This window comes from Psittacula echo (assembly GCF_963264785.1).
Source record: "Psittacula echo genome assembly, chromosome: Z".
Taxonomy (NCBI): domain Eukaryota; kingdom Metazoa; phylum Chordata; class Aves; order Psittaciformes; family Psittacidae; genus Psittacula; species Psittacula echo.
The window spans coordinates 81,930,482-81,956,372 of NC_137742.1; the positions used below are offsets into that span (position 1 = coordinate 81,930,482).

Genomic DNA, 25,891 nt, shown 5'->3' on the forward strand with positions numbered 1-25,891 from the left:
GACTCCTGCAGAATGCACGAGGCAGTTAATGAAGGAGTTCCAGGACAACTTCATGGATTTAGGCGCCTAATTCCACCAAAGGCCTACCTCACGCTGCTGCATCCTCACTGTTTCTGTCAGAAGGTAAAATCACCCCTTTTCCTGAGAAGTTTAGTACTACTGAACATCAATGAAACAAACAGTCACAAGATTTGCACCATTTTTAAGTCTCTGCTTGGTCTAGCTGCGCTATACATACGTGTTTATCTAGATGAGTGGGAACAATAAACATTACCAACTGCTCAGTCATCTTATCCTGGTACTGTGTACTGTCTTTCAGTAACTGGATCATCCTTTTCCAAAGCTGATGAAGGTTCTGTATTTTCTGCACCCTCCTTCTGCTTCATGTTTATTAGTTTCTGCCATGTTTCAGCCACCTGTCAACAAAAGAACCATGCTGTCACACTTCAAAGACCTGGGGGCCTGATACAAGTTTTCTAATTACTATCAACAATTCCATCCTAGGGTTTGCAACAGAGTAACACTGAAAGTAAGGACCCAGATTTACCTGCTTTCTGATTAAAACAAATACCCAAAGCAGTATGTGGTACCTATTGTGGTCCACATTCTAAGGTACAGTAAATAAGAGTCTACATTAAGAGTATGAATTCTGACTCTGGTTCCTGGAGGAAATAACAGTAAAAACACACCTAAACAGTTATTTGACAAACTCTGAAGAAAAAAAATGGAAGCTTTGCTGGATCTACAGCAGCAGTCCATGTTGAAATTCCACTGTGGAAAAAATAACAGAACTGACAAAGAGGCAATAGGACCCTGATGCCTAATTTGCAGTTTCCTGTTGAACACAGAGCAAGTCTGCCTTCATATGCTAAACTACTAGTTTTGCGTTTAGTTTCAGAAACTAGTATACAAATAGGCTTTGGAGCCAATTAGTAGTCTTGAGCCTGATGCTAAGCGGTATGTGAAAGTTTTCATTTTCCACTGCTGGAGAAAACCAGAGGAGATGACTTGGACTAAAACCATGCACCACCTTGTAAGAAACCAACCTTCTTAATGAGTAATGAAAGAGTGAACAGCAAAAATACGTATCCTAAAACTTATACTGATTACTTGTCCTGGGTTCAGCTTTAACAGTTATTTTTCTCCTTCTCAGTAGGTGGTGCAGTGCTCTGTTTTCGACGTTAGGCTGACAACAATGCTGAGAACAATGTTCAGACTTTAGTCTGAGGTAATGCACTGATGTTTTAGTTGTTGTTAAGAAATGCTTACCCCGATCAAGAGCTTATTCTGCCAGTGAGGAGGGGCACAAGAAGTTAAAGAGGAAGCAGAGACAGGATACCTAACTCAAACTAGCCAAACAGGAATTTCATACCACAGCACATCATGCCCAATATATAAACTGGGGGGAGTCACCCAGAAGGCCCAGGTCGCTGCTCAGGTTGAGCTAGGTATCAGTCAGTGAGTGGTGAGCAATTGTATTGTGCATCACTTGTGTTTATTGGCTTTTTGTTTTCTTTTCCCCTTTTAGTTTTATATTATTTCCCTTTGTTACTTCCCTTATCATTATTATTATTGATGGTAGTAGCAGTAGTTCTGTATTACATCTTAGTACCCAGACTGTTCTTCTCTCAATCCATGGCATTACATTCTTTTGATTCTCCTCTGACAGCCAAGCGAAGGAGAGGAGTGAGCGAGCATCTGCATGGTTCTGAGTTACTGGTGGGCTTAAACCATGAAGTTACTCAAGAAGGCTACAGGCAATGCTACTGTTGAACTGTTCAGACATTTAACAGTTCCATCTTGCAATAAACTGACAAGACTATTTCTGCAATGGTCATGCTGACATGGATTTCTAGAGTGCTGGGTGGCCTGTCTTGGAGTAGCTTTGCATGTCCTTATTGCTGTACAAGGACTGCAGTATCACAGTATGCTAGAGATTGGAAGGGACCTCAAAAGATCATCTAAACATAACACACAGGTAATCAAGTTCAGGTTGTGTAGAAATTCCACCTTACCCTCTGTCATTAAGTATCAGGAATAATCTAGGAAGGGATCACCACACCACTGAAAAGCTAATCAGGTACCTAGAACTGGCCAAGCTAGGCAAACGACACCCAACTTACACATGTAAAAGTGTATTTGGGATAATGCCTGACTTCTAGAAATAAAACAGAAGAATGATGTTCTACCATTTCAGCCTGTATACTATATATTCTTTGTCAAATTTTGTCAGCTTAACGGACCGCATTCAAGTCTTACGCAGTGAAAAAGAAAGCAATACAGTTAAAATCAGCCTTTCCTGATTGTGGACCACAAGGAAATCTTAAATGGTCTGTGGCCGCAAAAAAATGGGGATTCCTTGACGAAAAGTAGTTTGTTCTGATTAAATGGAAATTTCTTGTTAGAAGAGAGAAAGCAAAATTACTCAACCTACCTGTAAGTATTTTTTTTCTTGATGATACAGCTCCACAAGCTTGGTACATACATCACACCATTTCTGCTTGTCACCACTAGAAAGGAAGAAAATCCCACACAAACAAGCTAAGTTTTCCAGCTGAGAGTTACATTTGTTTTGAACTGCACCTGTATGAACCAGATGACATATATTCTGTCATCTTAAAGCAGACAAAAATAAGCCTACTTATTAACGCAGACAATGAACTATGAGAGCTGAATGCTCCAAGGCAGAAAGTTTAGACAGAGGACATATTATAACACAGAATTTTCTCAACTGCTGACTTCAAGTACAGTTTTTCCAAGAGTTTTTGTCTTATCAGAAGGGACAAGATTAAGAAACCTTATACAGGTACAGACAACTTTAGTAACAAGTGCTGAATCCACTGATGTTATAAGGCTTTAAAAATAAAACAACTCTATCCTGTGTATCAGCAACAGTATTCACTGAAGATCTTAGACTGAATTGATGGTATTCAATATCTTTTACCTTGCATAGAGTTCCAAGAGCTTTTGGTAAACATCTGCTAAGTCTTCTTTGACATCTGTTTGGTTGGATTTCTCATACAAATTTGCTAATCCCTTTACAAAAAAAAATATTTGAAATGTAAGTAAGATTTTCTGTCAACAGTTGTATTATGAGAACACTGCAAGAGTTCTGCCTACAAAAGTTACTCAATGCCTTCAATGGGGTCAATAATCTCTGAGCAGAATCTATGCTGATACCTCTGTAAAGCCTTTTGAATCTGCTAAGTTTTTCTCACTTTCTTAATTAATACCAACAGCTACTTGAAACTTGTATATGCCACATAATGTTGTCTATATAACAGACAATATACAAGAAATACAAACTTAAATATACTGAAATTGAAAGTTTACCCTGACATACAGGCTATGCAGTCACCCATGACTTCACTTTGAACACAGAAACAATACAAACCTCAGCTACTCCAAAGCTTCAGCAGAACTCAAGAAGACACAATATAAGTCTCAACTCTGCTTTGTTGCAATATTTAACTCCATAGTGACAGTTTTCAGGTAAAGAAAAAGTTAGTCTGGACAGTCAGTACCTGCCATGCCAGTAGCTGGTTCGGTTCAAGTTCAATAGCCTTCTTATATGCTCCTTTGGCCTGATCAGGCTGTTCTAACTCAGCAGCTGCCACGCCAATAAATACCCAAGCATTGTAGTTATTTTTTTCTTGCTTCAAGACTGCCTAGAAATATACAATTTTAAGTGAAACTGATGAATGAAATGCATCTTATAGATCCATGTATTGAGTTTTATCATAACCTTTTGGTGAATTATTCCACAACTTAATATTAGAAGTAATTTTTAGAAAAATGCTAGGATTAATAACTGCAGATAAGAAATATTGTCTGGTATGAAAAGCTGAACAGTTTTGCTAGGAAAAACATCTGTAGCTCAGCAATTAAAGCACTCTTGTCGAGGTGTAATTTAGAAACTTTTTTTTTATCTTTATCATTTTAGACTTAATGTTCTTATTGTCACATATAAGCAAATGCAAAAGCAAAGCAGAATAAAAGCTTACATGTGGGCAACAAACATGAATGATCAATGGAGTTAAACTTGAAAAATCAATCTCAACTATTATACCAATACGGTACTCCACACTCTACATTACTACACAGCTGTAGGAATGTGGGAACAGCAAGCCAAACATGCATAAAATACTACCTTCCAAGTAAAAAAGTTAGTTACCTTGCAATGTTTTAAGGCTTCTTTATATTCTTTATTTCGTATTGCTTCTCTAGCATTCTTTAATGCTGCCTTCACCTCCTTATTTGACATTGTGGCTATTAAGTAAAAAGGATATATAATCATTTCTTTCAGAAAGATAAACTGAACTCAAAATGTTGGTTATATCCCACTCTAATTGCATAGAGAGCATTTAGAACAGAGGAATATGCTGCAGCATGCTAAAATGCATTCAGCACTAAAAACTGCTGAAATAGATAATATGGTTAAAATTCATAGAATCACAGAATGGTTTGGGCTGGAAGGAGCTTAAAGATCACCTAGTTTCAACTTCACTACCATAGGGAGGGACACCTTCCACTAGACCATGTTGCTCCAAGCCCTGTCCAACCTGGCCTTGAACACTGTCAGGATGTGGCACTAGTTACTTACAAATTAGTCATTTATATTCAGCTCCTTCACAGGATTAAGTCAGCAAGGGGCTCCTAAGGATCCTAAGAGTTTTTCTTGGGTGTTACGTACAGCAGCACTGTGGCCAGGCTGTCACTTACCTTTAGGTGTGGTCCACAATGCTCTCCTCTCCTCACACACTTACGGCAGACCCTGCTTTCCACCATGGCTGTAAAAGTGAGAAATAAAATCATTTAAAGACACAGCAAAGAGGCATTCATGCTTTGGAAGTCTGACACGATCATGTATTATTTTGATGTATACAGTTAAACATTTTGTCTCAAACAAATTTCGGAAACACCAACGTCCCGCATGACATCCTTGTCTCTAAACTGGAGAGACATGAATTTGATGGATGGACCACCTGGTGGATAAGGAATTGGCTGAATGGCTACATGCAGAGAGTTGAGGTCAATGGCTCAATGCCCAACTGGAGACAGGTAACAAGTGGTGTCCCTCAGGGGTCAGTGTTGGGACCAATCCTGTTCAACATCTTTGCTGGCCACATGGACAGCGGGATTGAGTGTGCCTTCACACCAAGTCTGCCGATGACACCAAGCTGTGTGGTTTGGTTGATACGACAGAGGGAAGGGATGGCATCCAGAGGGACCTTGGCCAATGACAACCTCATGAAGTTCAAAAAAGCCAAGTGAAAGATCCTATGCCTGGTCTGGGAAATCCCAGGCACAGCTACAGGTTGGGTGGAGAACTCATTCAGAGCAGCCTGAGAAGAAGGACTTGGGGGTGTTGGGTCAGGAGAAGCTGAACATGACTCAGCTTCAGTGTGAGACTGAGCCCAGAAACCCTCCACGTGCTCGGCTGCATCAAAAGGAGCATGACCAGCACGTAGAAGGAGGTGATCACCTCCTGTGAGGGTGCTGAGGCACTGGCACAGGTTGCCCAGAGAAGCTGTGGTTGCCCCTTCCCTGGCAGTGTTCAAGGCCAGGTTGGAGCAACCTGGTCTAGCAGAAGGTGTCCTTGCCCATGGCAAGGGGTTAGAACTATATGGTCTTAAGCTCCTTTCCAACCCAAACCACTCTATGATTCTATAGTCAACAATGCCTAAATGGGAGGAGGCTGAGAAACAACACTGATGGTGCAGGCACTGCAAGAAACGGAAACAGGGACAAGCTGAAACACAAAAAGACGTTTTCACATCTAAAAGGCAAGAGATAAAGAATAGGTGAAGGGCCTAGAAATAAATTAGTAGTGAAAGGACATAGGAAGAGAGTGGATTTCAAAGATTCCCCCACGAGTCTAAAAAAATTATTTAAAAAATGTCAAACTTACATTGCCCAGCAGCTCCTAAAGATAAATTTGCTTCCTAAGACGGCACAGGCGTCTCAGCCACCACAGATATCCCCCTCGCCAGCATTTCCGAGCCCAGGCTCCGTTTCACCTAGAGAGAAAGTAGGCCCCACATCAGCGCACACCCGCTCGGCTCCCCAGCTCGTACCTACAGCAGAGGCCCGCGGGGAGAAGCGGCGCAGGGCCGGCAGGCCCTCCGAGCACGGCCGCTTGCCCCGCCGCAGACGGGGCTGCAGCGAGCCAAGGCGAGACAAGCCGCGATGAGAAAGGACACGACTTGCCGCGGCCACCCCCCGCCACCTCACCTTCATCAGCCACTGCCCTGGCGCATACGCGCTGGCGTCAGGGCAGCGACTTGACCCGCTTAGCCGCCATTTTGCTTCGCGCATTGTGGGAGATGTAGTTTTTGCCGCCGCTCGGAGCCGTACCCTGCTGTGGGGGGCCGGATCGGTCTTCGGAACTGCCGCTTCTTTCTGTCCGGGAGGGGGAGGTCACGGCGCGGGGCCGATGCCGGACGGCGGGCCGCTGGTGCCGGCCGGGCTGGTGTTGCTCGTTATGGCCGCCGCGCCCTGGGCAGGGGCGAGGCCGCAGCCTGGCTTCCCCGGGGGCCAGCCCAGGCCCAGCGTAGTGCTGGTGGCCTGCGACTCCTTGGTGAGGATCCTGGGTGGGGTAGTGGCCGGGGGCGCGGTGAGAGAGGGCGGGAAAGCAGCAGCGCTGCCTCAGCGGCGGTGTTTCGCGATGCTGGCGAGAGCGGGACCTTCGAGGATATCTAATAGCAGAGAAAGCTTTTCCGTGACTGTGCCTTCTACAGCCATAGGCTACAGGGCTGGGTTTTATTCTCCACCACCTCTACGCGGTAGAGGGCTTGCTTGGGATAATGAGGGCAGGCTTCCCGTGTCGCTCTGACAGTCGGTAACTCTCGTACTGTAAACCAAACTCGGCTTTCTTAATGGGAGTGTGCTGCATGTATTCAACAGACGCATTACAGTAGTCAGAGACTTCTGCATGTGTGGTATGGCTGTCAGCTGCGGTACATCCAGCTTGTCACCGCAGCTCACGGCAGAGGGAGGCGTGTCAGCTGGGCTAAAGAGCAGGGCTGCAGTTAATGGGACAGAGCTGGTGTGTAAAAGGAATGAATGCTTTTCTCTCGGCTTATAAAGCAAAATGGAAAGTAAGGTCACTAAACCCTGTTATTTTTGCCATTGTCAGTCCTAAGGACTTTAGGGATGGGATGGAGAATGTCTAGTCACAGAGCAAATGACTGAGTTAAGCTGTTGGTCATCATACTTGCACTGTTTGGTATAATAAATATTACAATAAGCTTGTTGGAGATATATCTACAGCTAAAAAGATAAAGGAAATAGTAGATATGTTTTTATGGATTTCTAGTGGCTTTATCACATGATTTATTGATACAGCTGTTTTAATCTCCAGACAGGTAGGAAAGATATTTAATTTACAAATACCAGGTATGTTTCCTTGCTTACAACTGAAGACAGGCCTCCCATGTTACTGAGACAGTTGGTAACTCTTGTATTCTAAACCAAACTCAGATATCTTGCCACTTTTCCAGTACAGAGTGCAAAATAAGTTCACAGAGATGTGGTGTGGGTAAACCTTTAAAAGGAGGAAAAAGATGAAGGATCAGTTCTGATTTCACAGAAATACGTAGCAGTGCACACATCTGCATCAGGATTCAGACTGGCTTCTCATTGCCTTTCACCATAGCTATCCCTGTTGAATACATGTCCTGGGTTCAGCAGCAGCAGTCAGTTTTTCTCCTTCTTAGTAGCTGGTGCAGCACTGTGTTTTTGACTTTCGGCCTGGGAATAAGACTGATAAAGCCAATGTTCTCAGTTGCTGGTCAGAATGTTTAGTCTGAGCAAGGACTTTGTGAGTCTCATGCTCTGCCAGGGAGGAGGAGAACCCGGGAGGAAGCAGGGACAGGACACCTGACCCAAACTAGCCAAAGAGGTATTCCATACCACAGCACGTCATGCCGGGGGATGTAACTGGGAGTCACCCAGAAGGGCACGTCCTGTTCTCTGTCGGGCTCATTTCTGGCGGGTGGTATCGTATTCTCTTCCCTTGTTCTTTCTCTTATCATTATTATTATTGGTGGTAGCAGTAGTGATTTGTGTTATACCTTAGTTACTGGACTGTTTTTATCTCAACCCATGTGAGTTACATTCTTTCGATTCTCTTCCCCATTCCTCCCGGGGGGGGGGGAAGGGGTGGGGGGTGTGGGGTGGAGTAGAAACTGTGTGGCTGACTTGCCGACTGGCTTAAACCACGACAGTTCTTTTTGGCGCCCAACGTGGGGCACAAAGGGTTGAGATAACGACAGATCTGACCGGAGTGTGTCTAATAGTATTTGTGATAAGCATTCAGTGTTTTGGATTAATAGTCACTCATCACAATGCTGATTTATTGGCTCTCACAGTTGTTGTTTTTGATCTCACAGTTTCAATATGCCGTAGCTTACTTAGAGCTGGTATTTGCTGTGTTAGTGTTTTTTAAGAGTGGGGCCCTGAGCAACAACAAGCCTTTGAGCAAATTAAACGTGAGATAGTTCATGCAGTAGCCCTTGGACCAGTCCGGACTGGGCCAGATGTAAAAAATGTACTGTACACCGCAGCTGGGGAGAATGGTCCTACCTGGAGCCTCTGGCAGAAAGCTCCAGGGGAGACTCAAGGTCGACCCCTCGGCTTTTGGAGTCGGGAATACAAAGGATCTGAGGCCAGCTATACCCCAACTGAGAAAGAGATACTGGCAGCCTATGAAGGGGTTCGAGCTGCTTCAGAGGTGATTGGCACTGAAGAACAGCTCCTCCTGGCACCCCAGTTGCCCGTGCTGGGCTGGATGTTCAAAGGCAGGGTCTCCTCTACACATCATGCAACCGATGCTACATGGAGTAAATGGGCTGCACTAATTACACAACGAGCTCGAATAGGAAATCCCAGGTGTCCAGGCATTCTAGAAGTCATCATGGACTGGCCAGAGGGCAAAGATTTTGGAATGTCACCAGAGGAGGAGGTGATGTGTGCTGAAGAGGCCCCACCATATAATAAACTGTCAGAAAATGAAAAGCAGTATGCCTTGTTTACTGATGGGTCCTGCCGTATTGTGGGAAAGCATCGGAGATGGAAGGCAGCCGTATGGAGTCCTCAACGACAAGTTGCAGAAACTGCTGAAGGAGAGGGTGAATCAAGTCAGTTTGCTGAGGTGAAAGCCATCCAGCTGGCCCTTGACATTGCTGAATGAGAAAAGTGGCCAGTACTTTATCTCCATACTGACTCATGGATGGTGGCAAATGCCCTGTGGGGGTGGTTGCAGCAATGGAAGCAGAGCAACTGGCAACGCAGAGGTAAACCCATCTGGGCTGCTGCACTGTGGCAAGATATCGCTGCCCGGGTGCAGAACCTGGTGGTGAAGGTACGCCATGTAGACGCCCATGTACCCAAGAGTTGGGCCACTGAGGAACACCAGAACAACCAACAAGTGGATAAAGCTGCTAAGATTGAAGTGGCTCGGATGGACTTAGATTGGCAACATAAAGGTGAATTATTTTTGGCCCGGTGGGCCCATGACACTTCAGGTCATCAGGGCAGAGATGCAACATACAGATGAGCCCGTGATCGAGGGGTGGACTTAACAATGGACACTATTGCCCAGGTTATTCATGAGTGTGAAACATGTTCTGCAATTAAACAAGCCAAACGGTTAAAGCCTCTTTGGTATGGAGGACGATGGCTGAAGTATAAATATGGGGAGGCCTGGCAGATTGATTATATCACACTCCCACCAACCCGCCAAGGCAAGCGCCATGTGCTTACCATGGTAGAAGCAACCACCAGATGGCTGGAAACATACGCTGTGCCCCACGCCACTGCCCGGAACACTATCCTGGGCCTTGAGAAACAAATCTTATGGTGACATGGCACCCCAGAGAGAACTGAGTCAGACAATGGGACTCATTTCTGGAACAACCTGATAGACACTTGGGCCAAAGAGCATGGCATTGAGTGGGTATATCACATCCCCTACCATGCACCAGCCTCTGGGAAAATCGAACGGTACAATGGGCTGTTAAAAACTACACTGAGAGCAATGGGTGGGGGAACTTTCAAGCATTGGGATACACAATTACCAAAGGCCACCTGGTTGGTCAACACCAGAGGATCTGCCAACAGGGCTGGCCCAGCCCAGTCAGAACTTTTACATATTGTAGAGGAGGACAAAGTTCCTGTGATGCACGTGAAGAATTTGCTGGGGAAGACAGTCTGGGTTATTCCTGCTTCAGGTAAAGGCAAACCCACTCGTGGGATTGCTTTTGCTCAGGGACCCGGATATACTTGGTGGGTAATGCAGGAAGATGAGGAAGTCCGATGTATACCGTAAGGGGATTTGATTTTAGGGGAAAACAGCCAATGAACTCAATTGTATGCTGTTGCCTGCTATGTAATACTTTTATCGCCCATCAACGAGAAGTCTGCAGGGCACCAGCGACTGGCCCTGACTTCTCTCCGACCATCATCCCAACAGAGAATGAACTTTGATAGAATCAGACGAGTTTTGCGGTAAAGGAACAATCAGCATCAGCAGGCAACGATCCAACACTGCACACAGCCTCTCCTGCCCTGAAAGACTGTTATAAGAGATGGAGCCCGACATCATGGACTGAATGGACTCAGCAGCTTTATAGGAATTGGTCCATGCACTAAGAGAACAGTGCACTGAGATGAGAGTGAGGGTATATGGAAAATGTGGGATCTGAGCATGACGTGAATGGTATGGAATAAGGGGTGGATACTGTCCTGGGTTCAGCAGCAGCAGTTAGTTTTTCTCCTTCTTAGTGGCTGGTGCAGCGCTGTGGTTTTGACTTTCGGCCTGGGAATAAGACTGATAAAGCCAATGTTTTCAGTTACTGGTCAGAATGTTTACCCTGACCAAGGACTTTGTGAGTCTCATGCTCTGCCAGGGAGGAGGAGAACCCGGGAGGAAGCAGGGACAGGACACCTGACCCAAACTAGCGAAAGGGGCATTCCATACCACAGCACGTCATGCCGGGGGATGTAACTGGGAGTCACCCAGAAGGGCAAGTCCTGTTCTCTGTCGGGCTCATTTCTGGCGGGTGGTATCGTATTCTCTTCCCTTGCTATTTCTCTTATCATTATTATTATTGGTGGCAGCAGTAGTGGTTTGTGTTATACCTTAGTTACTGGACTGTTCTTATCTCAACCCGTGGGAGTTACATTCTTTCGATTCGCCTCCCCATCCCTCGGGGGTGGGGGGGGGGGGGTGTGTGGGGGGGTGGGCGGAGTAGAAACTGTGTGGCTAAGTTGCCGACTGACTTAAACCATGACAATACATCATGGTGGGACTCTACTACCACAAGAACTGGACATTAATATGTGTATAGCAGTAGAAAGGAAGTAATTTTACTATGAAAAAGGCCTCATCTCCTTTACATTACACTTTTCTTTACCCATTAAATTAGTCTAATTAAAGCTTGTCAACATTTTATTTCCCATACTTGAGTAGAATTGGCAACATTTGAGTAATGCAAGGTAAGGTAATAAAACTATGAATTAATGTAGCCCGTTGTTTGCGTTAATACTCTTTATATACTATTTTTCTCTGCAGGATGGACGCTTGACGTTTTATCCTGGAAATAAGACTGTGGATTTGCCTTTCATAAATTTTATGAAAAGATATGGCACTGTCTTTCTCAATGCCTATACCAATTCTCCAATTTGTTGTCCTTCCCGCGCAGGTAGGACCAAGCATATGTCAATTTAAATACATGGTAATAATGGGAAATTTTAAAGGATTTAATTTAGGGGATTTGTTTTGGTTTTCGGTAAGACCCAATTTTTTTTTAGTTTGTGTCTGAATTTATACAGGATACTCATGTTTTATCTATATCTCTTTTCTGGTTCCCATTTTTTTTTTGTTTGTTTGTTTCTTCTTTTCCAAGCTGTGTGTGAGCTCGCAAATCTTTTTGCAAACTCCACTGCAGCTTCACTATTAAAAAAAAATCCTTCTGCATTTGAAGAAAAATCATCAGTCTATCTGCTGCAGTGCTAAAGCTACATTCAGAACTGCTCTCCCCAATGCAAAATAAATAATTCTCTTTCCTGTCTAAGGAAATAGTATTGCATAATAACAGGTGAATAGTACTGCCTTCCGATGACATTTATTCCAAGCAGTGTGCTGAATGTGTAATGTATCCTTCAGTAGTTTAAATTGAGTATTTGTATATACTTGCTGCAGTCATTGCCCTGTGTTCAATTTCCCACTTGCAGAATTTGCTGAGAAGTTAGAAAGAAGCAAAGTTTACATCTTAAAACATTTCTAGAGCTTTCAGTTGTTGCAAAGACCCTTTGAAGGCTGTAAATGAAATTTCAAGGAAGGAAAGGAAGATCCCTCTTTCTCTCAAGCATACTCTGGAACAAGCATCCCATCCTGACTGCAGCAGGCACAGGCTGTCAAATTAATTGTTTAGTATTTCATTTACTGATAACCTAGTACCCTTTTCTGTGTTCAGGGCCTCATCTTAAGTGAGATTACATGAACAATGCCATCAGTCTTGTTTTCTTGATTTCTGAGTCTTTCAAACAATCTTCATTGCTGAGGATAGTAACTGTATGTTAAGTTATTTAATTCTAAGAAGTTTTGTGAAAATAGCAGCTAGTGCTCCCAGTGAGGAAGATACTGCATGATGAATTCAACAATTCATCGTTTCTGTGTATTATTTTAGGTGGTCCACCAATATCAGTGTGACCACTTGTCAGTCATCACAAGTGTAGCTCTGAACTAGCAGGACATCTCTTGTTTAGCCAGTGGCTTGGAGACCTGCAAGGAGCTGAGGGTACATATGTTGTGGAGGTGTCAGGGATCACACTAGAAGAGATGGTGAGAAGGAGGATTTTTGGGGTGGAGAACGTAGGAGTATTGCCATGGTATGGGGGTAGGGCTGCCACACTATTCATGCTTACAGGATATTTCCATTGCTTATAGAACAGCTTAGTTCCGGTTTAGGACTCCCTTTGACTCTACATTAGCATTGGGAAGAGTGAATGGTTCTCAACAATCTGCTAAGAAACACAGGAATTCACAAATAAATGCTTTCCTTACAGTTCATTTGCAAGTCTTCCCTTGGTTTCTTTTCTTATTGGCCTCTTTAATAATCTGGCTTTTTTTCTAGAGCTGGTGGTGAAGTAATTTTCCTAAAGAGGATAAAACTGAGGGCATATAGTTTTTGTAAAAATAATATACAGTAATTCCCTCCACAAATTTTAAATTCATGTCCAAATTTAACTGAAGTAAGGGCAGATAATACTCTGTAAATGTAACTAGATGACTGTTTCATCAGGATCTGTACTACCATGGCATTTTCTTTCTGCAATTAATAGGAATATTTCCTGATCTACGTGAAACCTTGATTTAATGATTGCATAGCAATCATAGTAATTCTGGGGATTATTTTAGTAAATGTTGTTATTTGTATTGATGATGGAAGTGTAATACTTTGTACATGTGGACTTTTTGCCACTAAAATAATGATTGATCCCTTCTCAAGTAACTTGCATTTAGATAGGAAGTACCACCTCATCAAAAACCATAACTCATTCTTTTGTTCTCCTCAGCGATGTGGAGTGGTCTTTTCACTCATTTAACAGAGTCTTGGAATAACTTCAAAGGTCTAGATCCAGGTTATGTAACGTGGATGGATCTCATGGAGAAGCATGGCTACCACACACAGAAGTATGGGAAATTAGACTATACTTCTGGACATCATTCAGTAAGGTAATCAGATAGATTCTCCTCCTGCAAAACAGACAGGAGTGAATTAATCATGTAATTCTCTGGCAAGTGGTTTCTGTCTCTGAAACGGTAGTAGCTTTCATTTGAAAGAAACTTAGCAACTTTTTGCACAAGCAAGCATATCCCATGCAGATGCACTATGGCTTTTACCTGTAGATGTTGGGTGAGTATCAAGGCTGTGGTTTTGCTCAATAAGAATGAAGGTTATTTTTGATCATTGGCATTGCTGCCTAAGTGAAATTCAAAAGTGGTGTCTTGAGACTTCCAGGCTGTATTATACCAGCAATGTAGGAAAACATATTTGATAAAGCTTGGATATCAAATCCACCATCACAAAACATGATGTGTTTTTTGGTCTTTTTTTTTTCGTTGAAGTTCACACGTTTTCAAAGACTTACACTGTTGAAGTGGTTTGGCCCTGGCTGGATGTCTAGTGCCCACCAGAGCCACTCTGTCACTGCCCTCCTCAGCTGGACAGAGGAGAGAAAATAGAACAAAAGGGTCGTAGGTTAAGATAATGACAGGGAGAGATCACCCTCCAGTTACTGTCGCAAGCAAAACAGACTTGACTAAGGGAAATCAATTTAATTTATTACCAATTAGCAGTCAGAGTAGGATAATGAAAGATAAAACCAAATCTTGTATCATCTTCTTGTTACCCCTTCCTACAATCTGGCTCAACTTCATACTGATTTTCTTTACCTCCTCACCCCCAGCAGTGCAGGGGGATGGGAAATGGGGGTTGTGGTCAATTCATCACATGCTGTCTCTGCCGCTCCTTCCTTCTCAGGGGAAGACTCCTCACACTCCTCCTCTGCTCCAGCATAAGGTCCTTCCCATAAGAGACAGCCCTCCACCAACTTCTCTAACGTGGGTCCTTCCAATGGGCTGCAGTTCTTCATGAACTGTTCCAACTCCTCAACCCTTGTTTATGGGAGCTGTGGTGGTGTTAGCGTCGGGACAAACACATAACCATCGGATTGGTTATATGAGGTGCTTTATTAAGGCGCCGAGAACCAGGGGTACGCACCCAAATCTGGTTCTAACCCCGTCACATCGCGTTTGCAATTTATAAGTTAGAAGTTTCGTAATAGGTATCGGGGCTTACTTCATCAGTCTTTTACGACATCAGCCTCTCCTGCACTTGCGCGGCCCCCTCTGGTGGTCGTCTGGTGGTCGTCCTGATGAAGTAAGGAGTCTTCCTCACTCTGTCCTCTTTTTACCTTGTTCTTTGGACAAGTCCCAACCATTATGTGGATACAGCATTCTTTTATCTTCCTTTGGTATGTGGTTCAGGCTTAATCTTTGGTTCTGCTAAGTTGGAGTTTCTCAGTATATTCTTTTCTACATTCCCTTTATTTTACAAGGTTATATTTGTTTCTATTCCTAAAGTCACCATTGTAGTGTTTAGTTATAAAGTAGCTAGGATGCAAACCAGCACAATTGCAGCATTCAGTGTATGAAGCTTCTCTATTGATTTATGATTTCTAAACACAATCGCTTACTGGAATAGTGTCTAAAATACAGAACAGCAAAGTTACAAAATTTTAACATATGTACAAAGGCTTTCTTTGCAAACTGCAAACTTTTCAATTATAATCACTGCTAGAATGGTTCCAGAAAATTTCACCCTCCTCTAACAGTGTCATTCAGTCTGGCAAGGAATTAAGGACATCTGCAGCTTAGATTTCTCAGCATTTTAGAGAGGCAACCTTGTCATGATATTAGAAAACCTGTTAAAAAAAAATCAGTAAAACGTTCTTTTTCTTCTTGCTTTCTCTACACCCTTCTACTCCATTGTTCCTTTTTCTTGATAGCATTTATCAGTCGTGTCAAAAGCAATTGTACAAGATAAATCACTCTTACAGACTTTTGTTGTAAGTGATAGTGTTTAAAAATGTTGTAATAGTGTTATCCAAAACCAGAATGATGCTTTTAAAGGCAGCCTCTCCAGGCAAGTTGTTTCCCACAGGACTTTTTCAAATAACAAAAACCTAAGGCCCTCTTTACCAGGTAAAGTAATGTGAATCCATGCCAGAAAGGGTAGCAGGGTCAACAAGGTGGAGATGCTATTTCTAAATATTATTTTATAGATGTGAGAAGAACCATTCTGACATGAAGTTATAATAAATAAGAAAAAATATTCAGAAGCAGAAAAAAGATTGCTGAAGCTTTGAGTATAAAATAGATGTTATTCAATTGATTAATAGCTATTACACGGTTCTCTTTATTGTAGAAATTACAAATAGATTGCAGTATAAGGAAAGTTCTTCAGGAATTCTTAACTCTTTTGACTTGGAGGAAGAGTGAAGAACACATTTTCCACTGAGTGTGTATCATGTGTATGTATTTTCAGTAACCGTGTGGAAGCTTGGACTAGGGATGTTGACTTCCTGCTCCGTCAAGAAGGGAGACCCACGGTAAACCTGACTGGTGATAGAAAGCATGTGAGAGTGATGGAAGCAGATTGGCGGAATACTGATAAAGCAGTTAATTGGATAAAGAATGAAGCCATTAACCTTACTCAACCATTTGTTCTTTACTTGGGGCTGAATTTACCACACCCATATCCATCACCCTATGCAGGAGAAAATTTTGGATCCTCTACATTTGTAACATCTCCCTATTGGCTTGAAAAGGTATGTGAAGATGAAATTTGAATATAAGTTTATTTATAAATGTACTTGTTATGAACAATATTTTATTCCTCACATGACTTTTCAAGTCAGACCCAGTTTAGATCTGTCACTGCAGAGTAAGAAAATTGTTGGTTGAGATGTTAGATTTCTGCTTTAAGGCTGAGCAATTAGAAGTGAAGAATTTCTGTTGTAGGAAGGGGTTTGTTAGCAGTCATTACTGAATCAATAAATTTGGAGTTCTGTGGCTAAAAACACATTAAACAGAAAATCTAATTGCTGCTATACATACCTGTATTTTTTTTTTTCCAGTAATGGTCTGAAGTTCATTGTTTGTAGCATTTTTTATTGCGCTTGTTATAAATGATGCTGAATGTCATCATTCTAAGTTTTATAGGGAGCGATTGACTTTTCCTACAATATGAACCAAGAATGTAAAGTAGTAAGACACAGAAGTCACTTTTCTTTTAATTTCCTTCTGTGCCACAGTTGCTATTAAATGTTTTTAGAGTGCAGAAAAGTCCCACTGTGTCCGTAGGTGGGAAGCTAACAGATTGCACTCCATTCCAAGAAGTAAAATTTTTCTCTGTCTTGTGTGGTCTCCAGGTGCCATTATCTGTCATAAAAATATAAATGGGTTACAACAGCATTCACTGCATAAAGGCATTAAGATTCTCTGCATCTGAGGAACTGAGAATTGGGTTTGAAAAGACTTAATGCTTACATTTAAAAACAAACAAACAAACAAACAAAAACCCCAAACAAATAAAGCCCCCAAACCAACCAACCAAACAAAAAAACCCACACCACACCGCTGCAAAAAACAAACAAACAAAAACCACCAAAAAAACACCACCCCTGGTTCATGAAACTTGTGGCCTTTTCTGCTGGGAAACTGCAAAATTATCCTGGTGCAACTAGCTTTTTTAAAGTCGCAAGCACAGTTAAAACATCTCTCATAAATTTTTGTCATCCAGTTAGAGTACATAAACTCCATAGCTTGTTGAGGTCTCTTCCACCACTACATACATACACTCAGTTATGTGAACCACTTATTACCATTTATTGACCATTGGATGATTCTTATGGAATGTAACTGTGTTTTGCCTGTGGAAGAAGCAGTCTTTGAAAATTACAGAGATCAATCTCATGAAGAAGTTTGCACAGATGAAGACCTTGAATTAAATTACATGTTTACTGAGTAGCTAATACAGAACAGAATATCAACATGGTATGTTTATGAAACTCTGTGTTGCTAAGCAGATATTTTACCCTATATTTTGCACTAGCTAGTACTTTTTCAGGGCATATGGCTTTTTTCCTAGCTATGAATTACATCAGACAAACAAAGGGTTCATGACTTTGTGAATCCCTAAAACCAAGTTGTAGTCCTGTAGAAGAGGGTTCAGTCTTCTGACGAATGGTGGATGGAGAGGGGCATTTTGGGGTCCTGTTATGTCTTAAGTAACTAATAAATACCATTTGAGGAGTCTAAAATGTGACTTTGTGTAGCCAAGGACCTTCAGCAATAGGAAGATGTCTGAAGCATTTGCCTGCTATTATTTTGTTTTCTATGATTTCATCTTGCAGCCTATTTTCTAAAGGCTCTAAGAAAACTTAGGTTTTGGTATGTCTGACTATATTGCAAAGCTGGGTTTTATCCCTATGGGCACTTCACCTCCTGCTGCCTTACCAACTGTTTAGGTGCTGATCTCTTCTCTCAAGTAACAAGTGATAGGATGAGAGGAAATGGCCTCAAGTTGCACCAGGGGAAGTTTAGCCTGGATATGAGGAACATTTTCTTCATAAAAAATGAGAAGAAATTTTCAGGCATTGGAACAGGCTGCCCAGGGATGTGGTGGAGTCAGCATCCCTGGAAGTATTTAAAAGACATGTAGGTGTGGTGCTGGGGGACATGGTTTAGTGGTGGACTTGACAGTGCTGGGTTAATGGCTGGACTTGATAAGCTTAAAGGTCTTTTCTAACCTACATGATTCTAAGACTTAATACATCTGCTAGATAACTTAATAGAGAATACTGACTGTTGTGGGAGGTAGAACTTTTTGGGTATTGGAACACATGTCCATAACAGCACTAGTGATCAAAACTATACCGTGTGCTCCAGAGACAGATGCTGTGCTAGTAGCTCCCCAGACAGCTCTTAGTTACCCATCCACACCTTGGGGCAAAACCAAATTGGGCTCAGCAAAGATTGATGCTTATTAAATTGCTACACCAATAAAAAAGGATGTAATGCATCTAGGGATACCTTTGGTCTGATTGCTTTTGTGCTTCATAGAGCTGCTTGGAAAGTAAGCACTTCAGTTAATTTATTAGGAACCATGTTGCCCGTGTTTGGGACAGCCTGTGAGTGGAGCTGTGGCTGCATCCCAAGAAGGTGCTGCACAGGCTCTAGAGTTGACGTGCCATAATCTAGGCCTCAGCTCTGTTTGTTAAGAAGATTTACAGATGTAAATTAGAGCAACACGTGTGGTTTATTAATTTAAAAATTTAAGTTTTCTATACAAAGACTACATCTCTGCTTCATGGTAACTTGTGCTTCAAGTCTACAATATCGAAGTAACTAGCTGTTAAATGCAGCACTTACTTACTTAAAGGAATATGTACAGTATGACTGCCTAGGCTAAATGTGTATGTCAAACGCTGAGGCTCTAAAGCTGCTATGGCAGCACACAGTATCTGTGAGCATGGCAATTTGAATATACAAATCCATCATTATTTGTAACCGATTGGCTCCTACTTTTTGGTTTCAAACTGATCTTAGAATTCTTTATAACTGAATGGATTGACAACTGTAGAAACAAATAGAAAAGTGTTAGAAAATTGGACTAGTAATAGTGAATTCTTTTTATCAAGATGTCAAGACTTGTCATCCACTTTCCTAGAGGCCTTACCAGACTAAGTGAATTTCCGTGTTGTTCTGTGGGTTCACAGAACACTTGATCTTTTCGATACATGCGGGTTTTAATTATCCTATAGTTAATGAAACTACACCAATACATTTGTACTTACTCTGGAGTACAGTTCCAGAAGACTGTTCTGCAGTATCTCTCTTAAAAAAAGACATCAGCTAGTAGAACACATATTTATGGTTCCTAGCCTTAGTTTCTAGCTGATTTTTACAGCACTCTCTTAAAAATACTTTGTATCTGTGGAAGCAGAGGGGAAGTAGGGGGAAGCTGGCAGCATCATGTAATGGATAAGAAACTGATGTTTCCTGGACTACAAGTTGAGAACTGTAAATTTGTGCTAAAAAGTTTTAAGTTAAATCTGTTTTTAAAAAAATTTAATTAGCTGCTAAAGTAATGTGAATTTCCTCTTTTTTTTAGGTAACTTATGAAGCTATTAAAATACCCAAGTGGTCTTCTCTTTCAGAGATGCATCCAGTAGACTATTACTCATCTTACACCAAGAATTGTACAGGAGAGTTTACAAAGCAAGAAGTGAGAAATATTAGAGCATTTTATTATGCTATGTGTGCAGAGACAGATGCCATGCTTGGTAGGTAATGTTTCATTCTACAGTGAGTTTTCTTGTTCTGATTTCTTGTTCTGATTTTCGTAAGAAAATGCACATAGAGCTAGTCTTCTGGGAAAAAAAAAAAAAAAAAAGAACCAAAACAAAACACAGTTCAGATCTGGGAGTAAGCCACATGGATGCTGCTTAATCAGTCTATATAATAAATAACTAGATAGTTTTTGAGGCTATTTGTCATGCTTTAAGCCCAGGCTGTGAATTAGAACCACGCAGTCTACTTCCCCCCACCCTTTCTTCCCCCTGCTCCTGGAGGGATGGGAAGGAGAATCGAAAGAATGCAACTCCCACGGGTTAAGATAACAACAGTTTAGTAACTAAGGTATAACACAAATCACTACTGCTACCACCAATAATAATGATAAAGGAAATAACAAGGAAGAGAATACAACCGCTCACCAACCGGTACCTCGCCCCCACCCCGCCGTGATCCAGCTCTTCTGGGAACTCTCAGTTCTACATCCTGGGCATGACGTGCTGTGGAATGGAATACCTCTTTGGCTAGTTTGGCTCAGGTGTCCTGTGCCTGCTTCCTCCTGGCTTCCCCTCCCTGGCCTGGTCCCATGAGACTCACAAAGTCCTTGGTCAGAGTAAACCTTCTGACCAGCAACTGAAAACTTCGGTTTTATCAGTATTATCCCCAGGCCGAAAGTCAAAACCACAGCGCTGCACCAGCTACTAAGAAGGAGAAAAACTGACTGCTGCTGCTGAACCCAGGACACTATTGCAAGGTGAATTCAGAGCACTGTGAAAAGTAATCATGACCACCAGTCAGAGACCCTAAAAAAGCCCAGTAACTGCAGCAAAATATTGCCTGACCAGTGTACAAGAGGAACTAAATACTCTTTGATTAAGTGCTAACTGAATCAGTGCAAGCAAGTGCGAAGGGGAGGACACTAGCAAAGCAGAGCTGAAAGGAAAGGTACGTTTTATGGCACAAGCAATTGCCTTGGAGATTGATTTCAAAGGATAGACTGGATGACAGCTATTACCCATAAGAAGCTTATGATGTTTCCCTTATCAGCATATTATTGAAAGTTAAGGAGAAAAAAAGAATTAATTAGGTATTCAGAATTCTTTTTAGTTTGCAGGAATGTCTACATACATAAAAATTATAATGCAAATTGGTCTTTATTTACTGTTACAGCTGAACCCAGGACAAGTATTGTATTTCAAAATCTGAAAAGTGACCATGAAAGAACAAGAATTTCCTTATATTGTAATATAAAACTAATGAATAAATAAGCTAATCTTTTTAGCAATGTTAGAATGATCAAGTAGTCTAAAAGACATAGAATTACTCTTCCACATTTTAAAGAACATTAAAAACGAAAAAAGACACATCAATTGGAGCCTGACGGCACTTCTGGAATGAAGGTATTGCAAAGTAACAGCACTGGGGTTTAATTTGGTAACATATTTTAAGTTTTTAATTAGTCTGTTTATGCAAGAGTCATCTTTAATGTTAAAGATGTGTAAGCGATTACCGACATCATTGACCCTGTCTTCATTGCACAAATGTGCAAGGAACTCCCAAGAGGAAGGAGAAACTTCCATTGACTGTGTAAAGTGGATGCTGTCAAGAGTCCTTCACTGTAACTGTAGTGTCAGAGCTTCTGCTGACCTGTTCTACTGCTGTTGAAATGATTAGTATTAGGTATGTTAGAAATTAAACAAAAGTGACATAGCAAAAATGCAGCTTGTCCTGTGGTGCACCCTTAACTTTTGACATTTTTAAGGTTGTTGTTGAGTGCCCTCCACACTTCATTGATAACCAGAGCCCTGCAACTCACTGGCGACTGTTGTTCTGGAATGAATGCTTTGGGATCTGCCTTCTGTGGCAGAGAAGAGTTTCGAACCATCTGTCTAGGATTCTTCAGGGTTTGCCTGCCTCTTTGCAGGTACAGAAGTTGGAAAGAATGTTTTGAACATAGCCTTTTATCATCTTTTTCTTGTTGCAGGTGAAGTTATTTCAGCTCTGAGAGATACTGGACTTCTTAAAAAAACAATTGTTATATTCACTGCAGATCATGGAGAACTTGCTATGGAACACCGGCAGTTCTATAAAATGAGCATGTATGAAGGAAGTTCACATGTTCCGCTTTTAGTTATGGGGCCAGGCATAAAAAAACAGCAGCAAATACCAAATGTGGTATCTCTTGTGGATATGTATCCTACTATGCTTGGTAAGTTAAGTAATTTAAATTTTTTTTTTTCCCCACAGTTTTATTATAGTCAGGCTTTCATCTCCACTTTGTGAGGCAATGTAGTATCACAGTGGGAGATAACAGTTTATTGACGGAGCATACATATGGACTTAAATTAAAATGCAAAAAATTGATATAAAAATTAAAGGAGCTCATGATGCTTTTTATTCATGTTACTGTCATCAACACAATTATAGTGAATAACTATAGGAGTATCTTAAAACAAAGGAAAACTGATAAAAAAAAGTCAGATGCAGTTTAGATATGAATAATTTTTTATAGCCTTCATACCTAACAGTTTACTATAGAAATTACAGTGTAAATGCATCCAGAGATGAGATTAAACCTGAAAGGATAGCAGGTTCGTTAGGAATGTCTTTCATAAAAGGTCACACGGAAGAAATGTTATAGCGACTTTGTATAGGAAATGTACAATTGATCGTGTCAAGCATAGTACAATATGATGATGGATATCATTCTTACCTTCTTAGATGTGGAAATATTCATTGTAGAGCAGAGAATCAAATAAAAAGACTGATAGCAAATTGCTTACACGCAGATGGTAGTTATTTTTTAGAGTGAATTTTTTGAGCAGTTACCTGTGATAAATCATGCAAGAGATGAATCTCATTGAAACTGAACATTAGGTGAAATTACCATTTGATTCCTTATCTGGGACTTTTTAGGCTACCAATCAGAAAAATGGTCTTTCCAAGGCATTCTGCAAAGCGTGCTCTTCAAGAAGTGTCACTGTATACTGCAGTTCCCTGAGAAAATGTGGGATAGTAGACAAAACTGTACTTCTATTAGTAAAAGACAGTGAAAAATCCTTTTCTATATTGTCTTAATTTGATTTCCTAAGAACAGAAGAAAAGATCTTTATCTACGTGTCTCTTCTCAAAATTTCTGATCTAGTTATCCAGATGAAAATAGGCTGTAATCTGAGTAGGTTTCTCTTCCAAATTCTGATATCAAGTCTTTTATATATATAAAAAGTAATCTGCATTAGGTATGGTACTTATGTAAGTATCATATGTAAAAATTAAAAATCTTTTTTTCTTTGTGCTTTTCCTCAACATAATTGGTCAGGTGGCTTAACACTCTTCCTGCTTTCCTCCCTTGTTGCATAGAACTTATATGCACTGCATATCACCACTTGGCATAGAAGAGGAGATGAAATACTACCATGGTGCTCTTTGACATGGAAAGTGATGAATTTTTAATGACTATACAGTATGTTCAGTTGGGTGATTAAAAATAGCATTCTGTCATGCTCCATTTAGGACACACTAGTTTAGGTTTAGTTTAGGTAACATGCGCAGGATTCTCGACTATGTTTTTCAGGATGTCTCTGGGAGATCTGTATAGCCTCTTAATATTGACCTAGTCTTTGGGAGTTAGAGACACTTGTGATGTGAGTTGATACTGAGGAGCTTCAAGTTACAGCATCTTCTAGGGGTCACCCAGCAGGCCATAGAGTCATTAATTGTTTTCCATATGCACACAGTATGGATTCCACCTCTGACACCATCTTTATCTCCAGCCGTACCAGTAAAGCAAATGGCCCTCTTCCTCGGTTTCCCCAGCAGTTACAGGTGATAACTGTAATGGCCACCTTTTGTAAAGTGTTCTGTTACTCACTGATGAAGAATATTAGGTGGGAGAGTAGCACCATTATTAGCACAGAAATGAAGAGTTAGACTATTCTGGATATGGAGCTTTTGGGATCGTTTCATGCTATGACAATCTCTTTCTTCTGCCTGACTTGGTTAGAGTGGAAGGAAAGGGTATAAAACCATGATTTAAAAAAAAAAATAAAAAAGCACTACACTTCAATGGAGGCTATTCCAATTTTTTTTTAACATGCGTCTATTAAAGATGGACTTAGACACAGCAGATAGTGCTTTTGATCAAGATGTTGGGCATCTGACCTTGGAAACCTTCTTAAGGTTTTTCTTTTTAATTATTATTTGTGTATTTGGGGGTTCCTGTGTTCTACTAGGAGAATAATGAGGAATGCATGTTTTAGTACTGAAATAGAATTTGTTTAGACACATGTAGTATTATGTTAGGCTTTTTCAGTCACAGTAACTGAAGTAGCATTTTGACTTTGTTTATCTTTGCTTAGATATAGCAAGAATTCCTGTCCCACAGAACCTCAGTGGATATTCTCTTACGTCACTGCTACATGAGAAGGCTGAGAACGGAGTGTCACCCAGAGGGCATCGCCCCTCATGGGTGTTGAGTGAGTTCCATGGATGCAATGTAAATTCTTCCGTGTACATGCTTCGAACTGGCAAATGGAAATATATCACATACTCAGATGGCTATTCAGTACTTCCACAGCTGTTTGGTATGTTGCCACTTTTATGTCCTGACCAACTCATTAATTTACTTAAATGCAAACTGGCTCCTAACTGAGGTGTGTTTGTTCCAGATCTTACTGCTGATCCAGATGAGCTAACAAACATTGCTGTAAAATTCCCAGCAATGGTACATTCCTTGGACAAAATACTCCGCTCTATAATAAACTACCCAAAGGTTTCTTCTTCTGTTCAGGAGTATAACAAAAGACAGTTTATCAGCTGGAAACAAAGTTTAGGTCAGAATTACTCAAATGTTATTGCCAACCTTAGGTGGCATCAAGACTGGTTAAAGGAACCAAAAAAATATGAGAATGCAATTGACAAATGGCTTCATCAAAGTAAGTAAATAGAAGCAATCTATATTTAATATGACTGAGAATATGAAAGTATTATTCATTTGTAATATTATGCTGGATTTCAAGTGTTTAAATTATTGTCTTATATAAGCGATTGAATGCAACAATGCCTGAACAATTACCACTATGTTTTAAAAAGCCAAGAGCATTTTCTACAACAAGCTAGCACAACAGAAGGATCCTCTGAGAGACCAGGCATGGTGGACAGCTGCTCAATTTCCTCAGTCTCCAAAGCAGCAATACCAAAAGCCCATCGGTACCCTTTTGGGTCTTTGAAGTACCCTCTCCTGAGGTAATCTATGCCGAGGGTGCATGGAGCCTCTGGACCAGTCACAATGGGGTGCTTTTGCCATTTCCTCCCAGTCAGGCTTATCTCAGCATCCAGTACAGTCAACTCTTGGGATCCTCCTGTCACTCCAGAGATATAGATGGGTTCCACCCCTTGACAGCTTGATGGCATCAGAGTACACTGTGCACCGGTATCTACTAAAGCTTTATACTTCTGTGGGTCTGATGTGCCAAGCCATCTGACCCACACAGCCCAGTAAATCCGATTGTCCCCTACCTCCACCTGGCTGAAGGCAGGGCCCCTCTAACAGTCATCACAACGTTGGACACCTAAGTCGTGTTGAAAGGGATTATTCTTCGTTATCACAGGAGCTGGAGTAAAATCAGCTCTTCCTCTCCATCTGGGAACCTGCTCACCAGAGACTGAAGCCGCAGCTCTCATGGGATGATTAGCCTTGACCCTTGTTCCTATTTTCAATTCATGCACCCGTTCCTCCAAAGCTGAAGTAGGTTTTCCATCCCACTTCCTCATGTCTTCTCCATGATCCCGCAGGTAAAACCATAGGGTGGCCTGTGGTGTTTGCCTTCTATATCTTCTGTCTCGAGCAATAGGACGTCTTTTGTTAACAGCTGAGACGTATGTTGGTACACGTGAGGAGCTGGATAAATCAGATAGATCGTCCCTCAATTGTTTGACATCCTGGGACAGTTTTTCCACGGCTGA

General features: G+C 41.4%; 2 protein-coding genes across 2 annotated transcripts in view; one reads left to right on the top strand and one right to left on the bottom strand.

Moving 5' to 3' along the window:
* Nucleotides 1-6,357, bottom strand: part of SKIC3 (SKI3 subunit of superkiller complex) — a 51,210-nt gene extending 44,853 nt beyond the window's left edge. The window contains 9 exon segments of the mRNA XM_080638558.1: nucleotides 275-352; nucleotides 354-416; nucleotides 2,435-2,510; nucleotides 2,945-3,036; nucleotides 3,525-3,668; nucleotides 4,175-4,269; nucleotides 4,723-4,790; nucleotides 5,912-6,020; nucleotides 6,235-6,357. Of these exon segments, the coding sequence (XP_080494684.1) occupies nucleotides 275-352; nucleotides 354-416; nucleotides 2,435-2,510; nucleotides 2,945-3,036; nucleotides 3,525-3,668; nucleotides 4,175-4,264 (543 nt within the window). The 5' untranslated portion in view covers nucleotides 4,265-4,269; nucleotides 4,723-4,790; nucleotides 5,912-6,020; nucleotides 6,235-6,357.
* Nucleotides 6,358-6,433: 76 nt separating this feature from the next.
* On the top strand, nucleotides 6,434-25,590 carry ARSK (arylsulfatase family member K). Its single transcript, XM_080638559.1, has 8 exons — nucleotides 6,434-6,580; nucleotides 11,576-11,705; nucleotides 13,582-13,741; nucleotides 16,116-16,398; nucleotides 19,746-19,917; nucleotides 21,912-22,136; nucleotides 24,286-24,510; nucleotides 24,595-25,590. The coding sequence occupies exons 1-8, from the start codon at nucleotides 6,437-6,439 to the stop codon at nucleotides 24,867-24,869; spliced, it is 1,614 nt and encodes a 537-aa protein (XP_080494685.1). The 5' UTR covers nucleotides 6,434-6,436; the 3' UTR covers nucleotides 24,870-25,590.
* The last annotated feature ends 301 nt before the right edge of the window (nucleotides 25,591-25,891 follow it).

Coding starts and splice junctions, on each gene's coding strand:
- ARSK (XM_080638559.1), top strand. CDS start 6,437: ATGCCGGACGGCGGGCCGCTGGTGCCGGCCGGGCTGGTGTTGCTCGTT. Junction 6,581..11,575: donor TGGTGGCCTGCGACTCCTTG/GTGAGGATCCTG, acceptor TTTTCTCTGCAG/GATGGACGCTTGACGTTTTA. Junction 13,742..16,115: donor TCTGGACATCATTCAGTAAG/GTAATCAGATAG, acceptor ATGTATTTTCAG/TAACCGTGTGGAAGCTTGGA.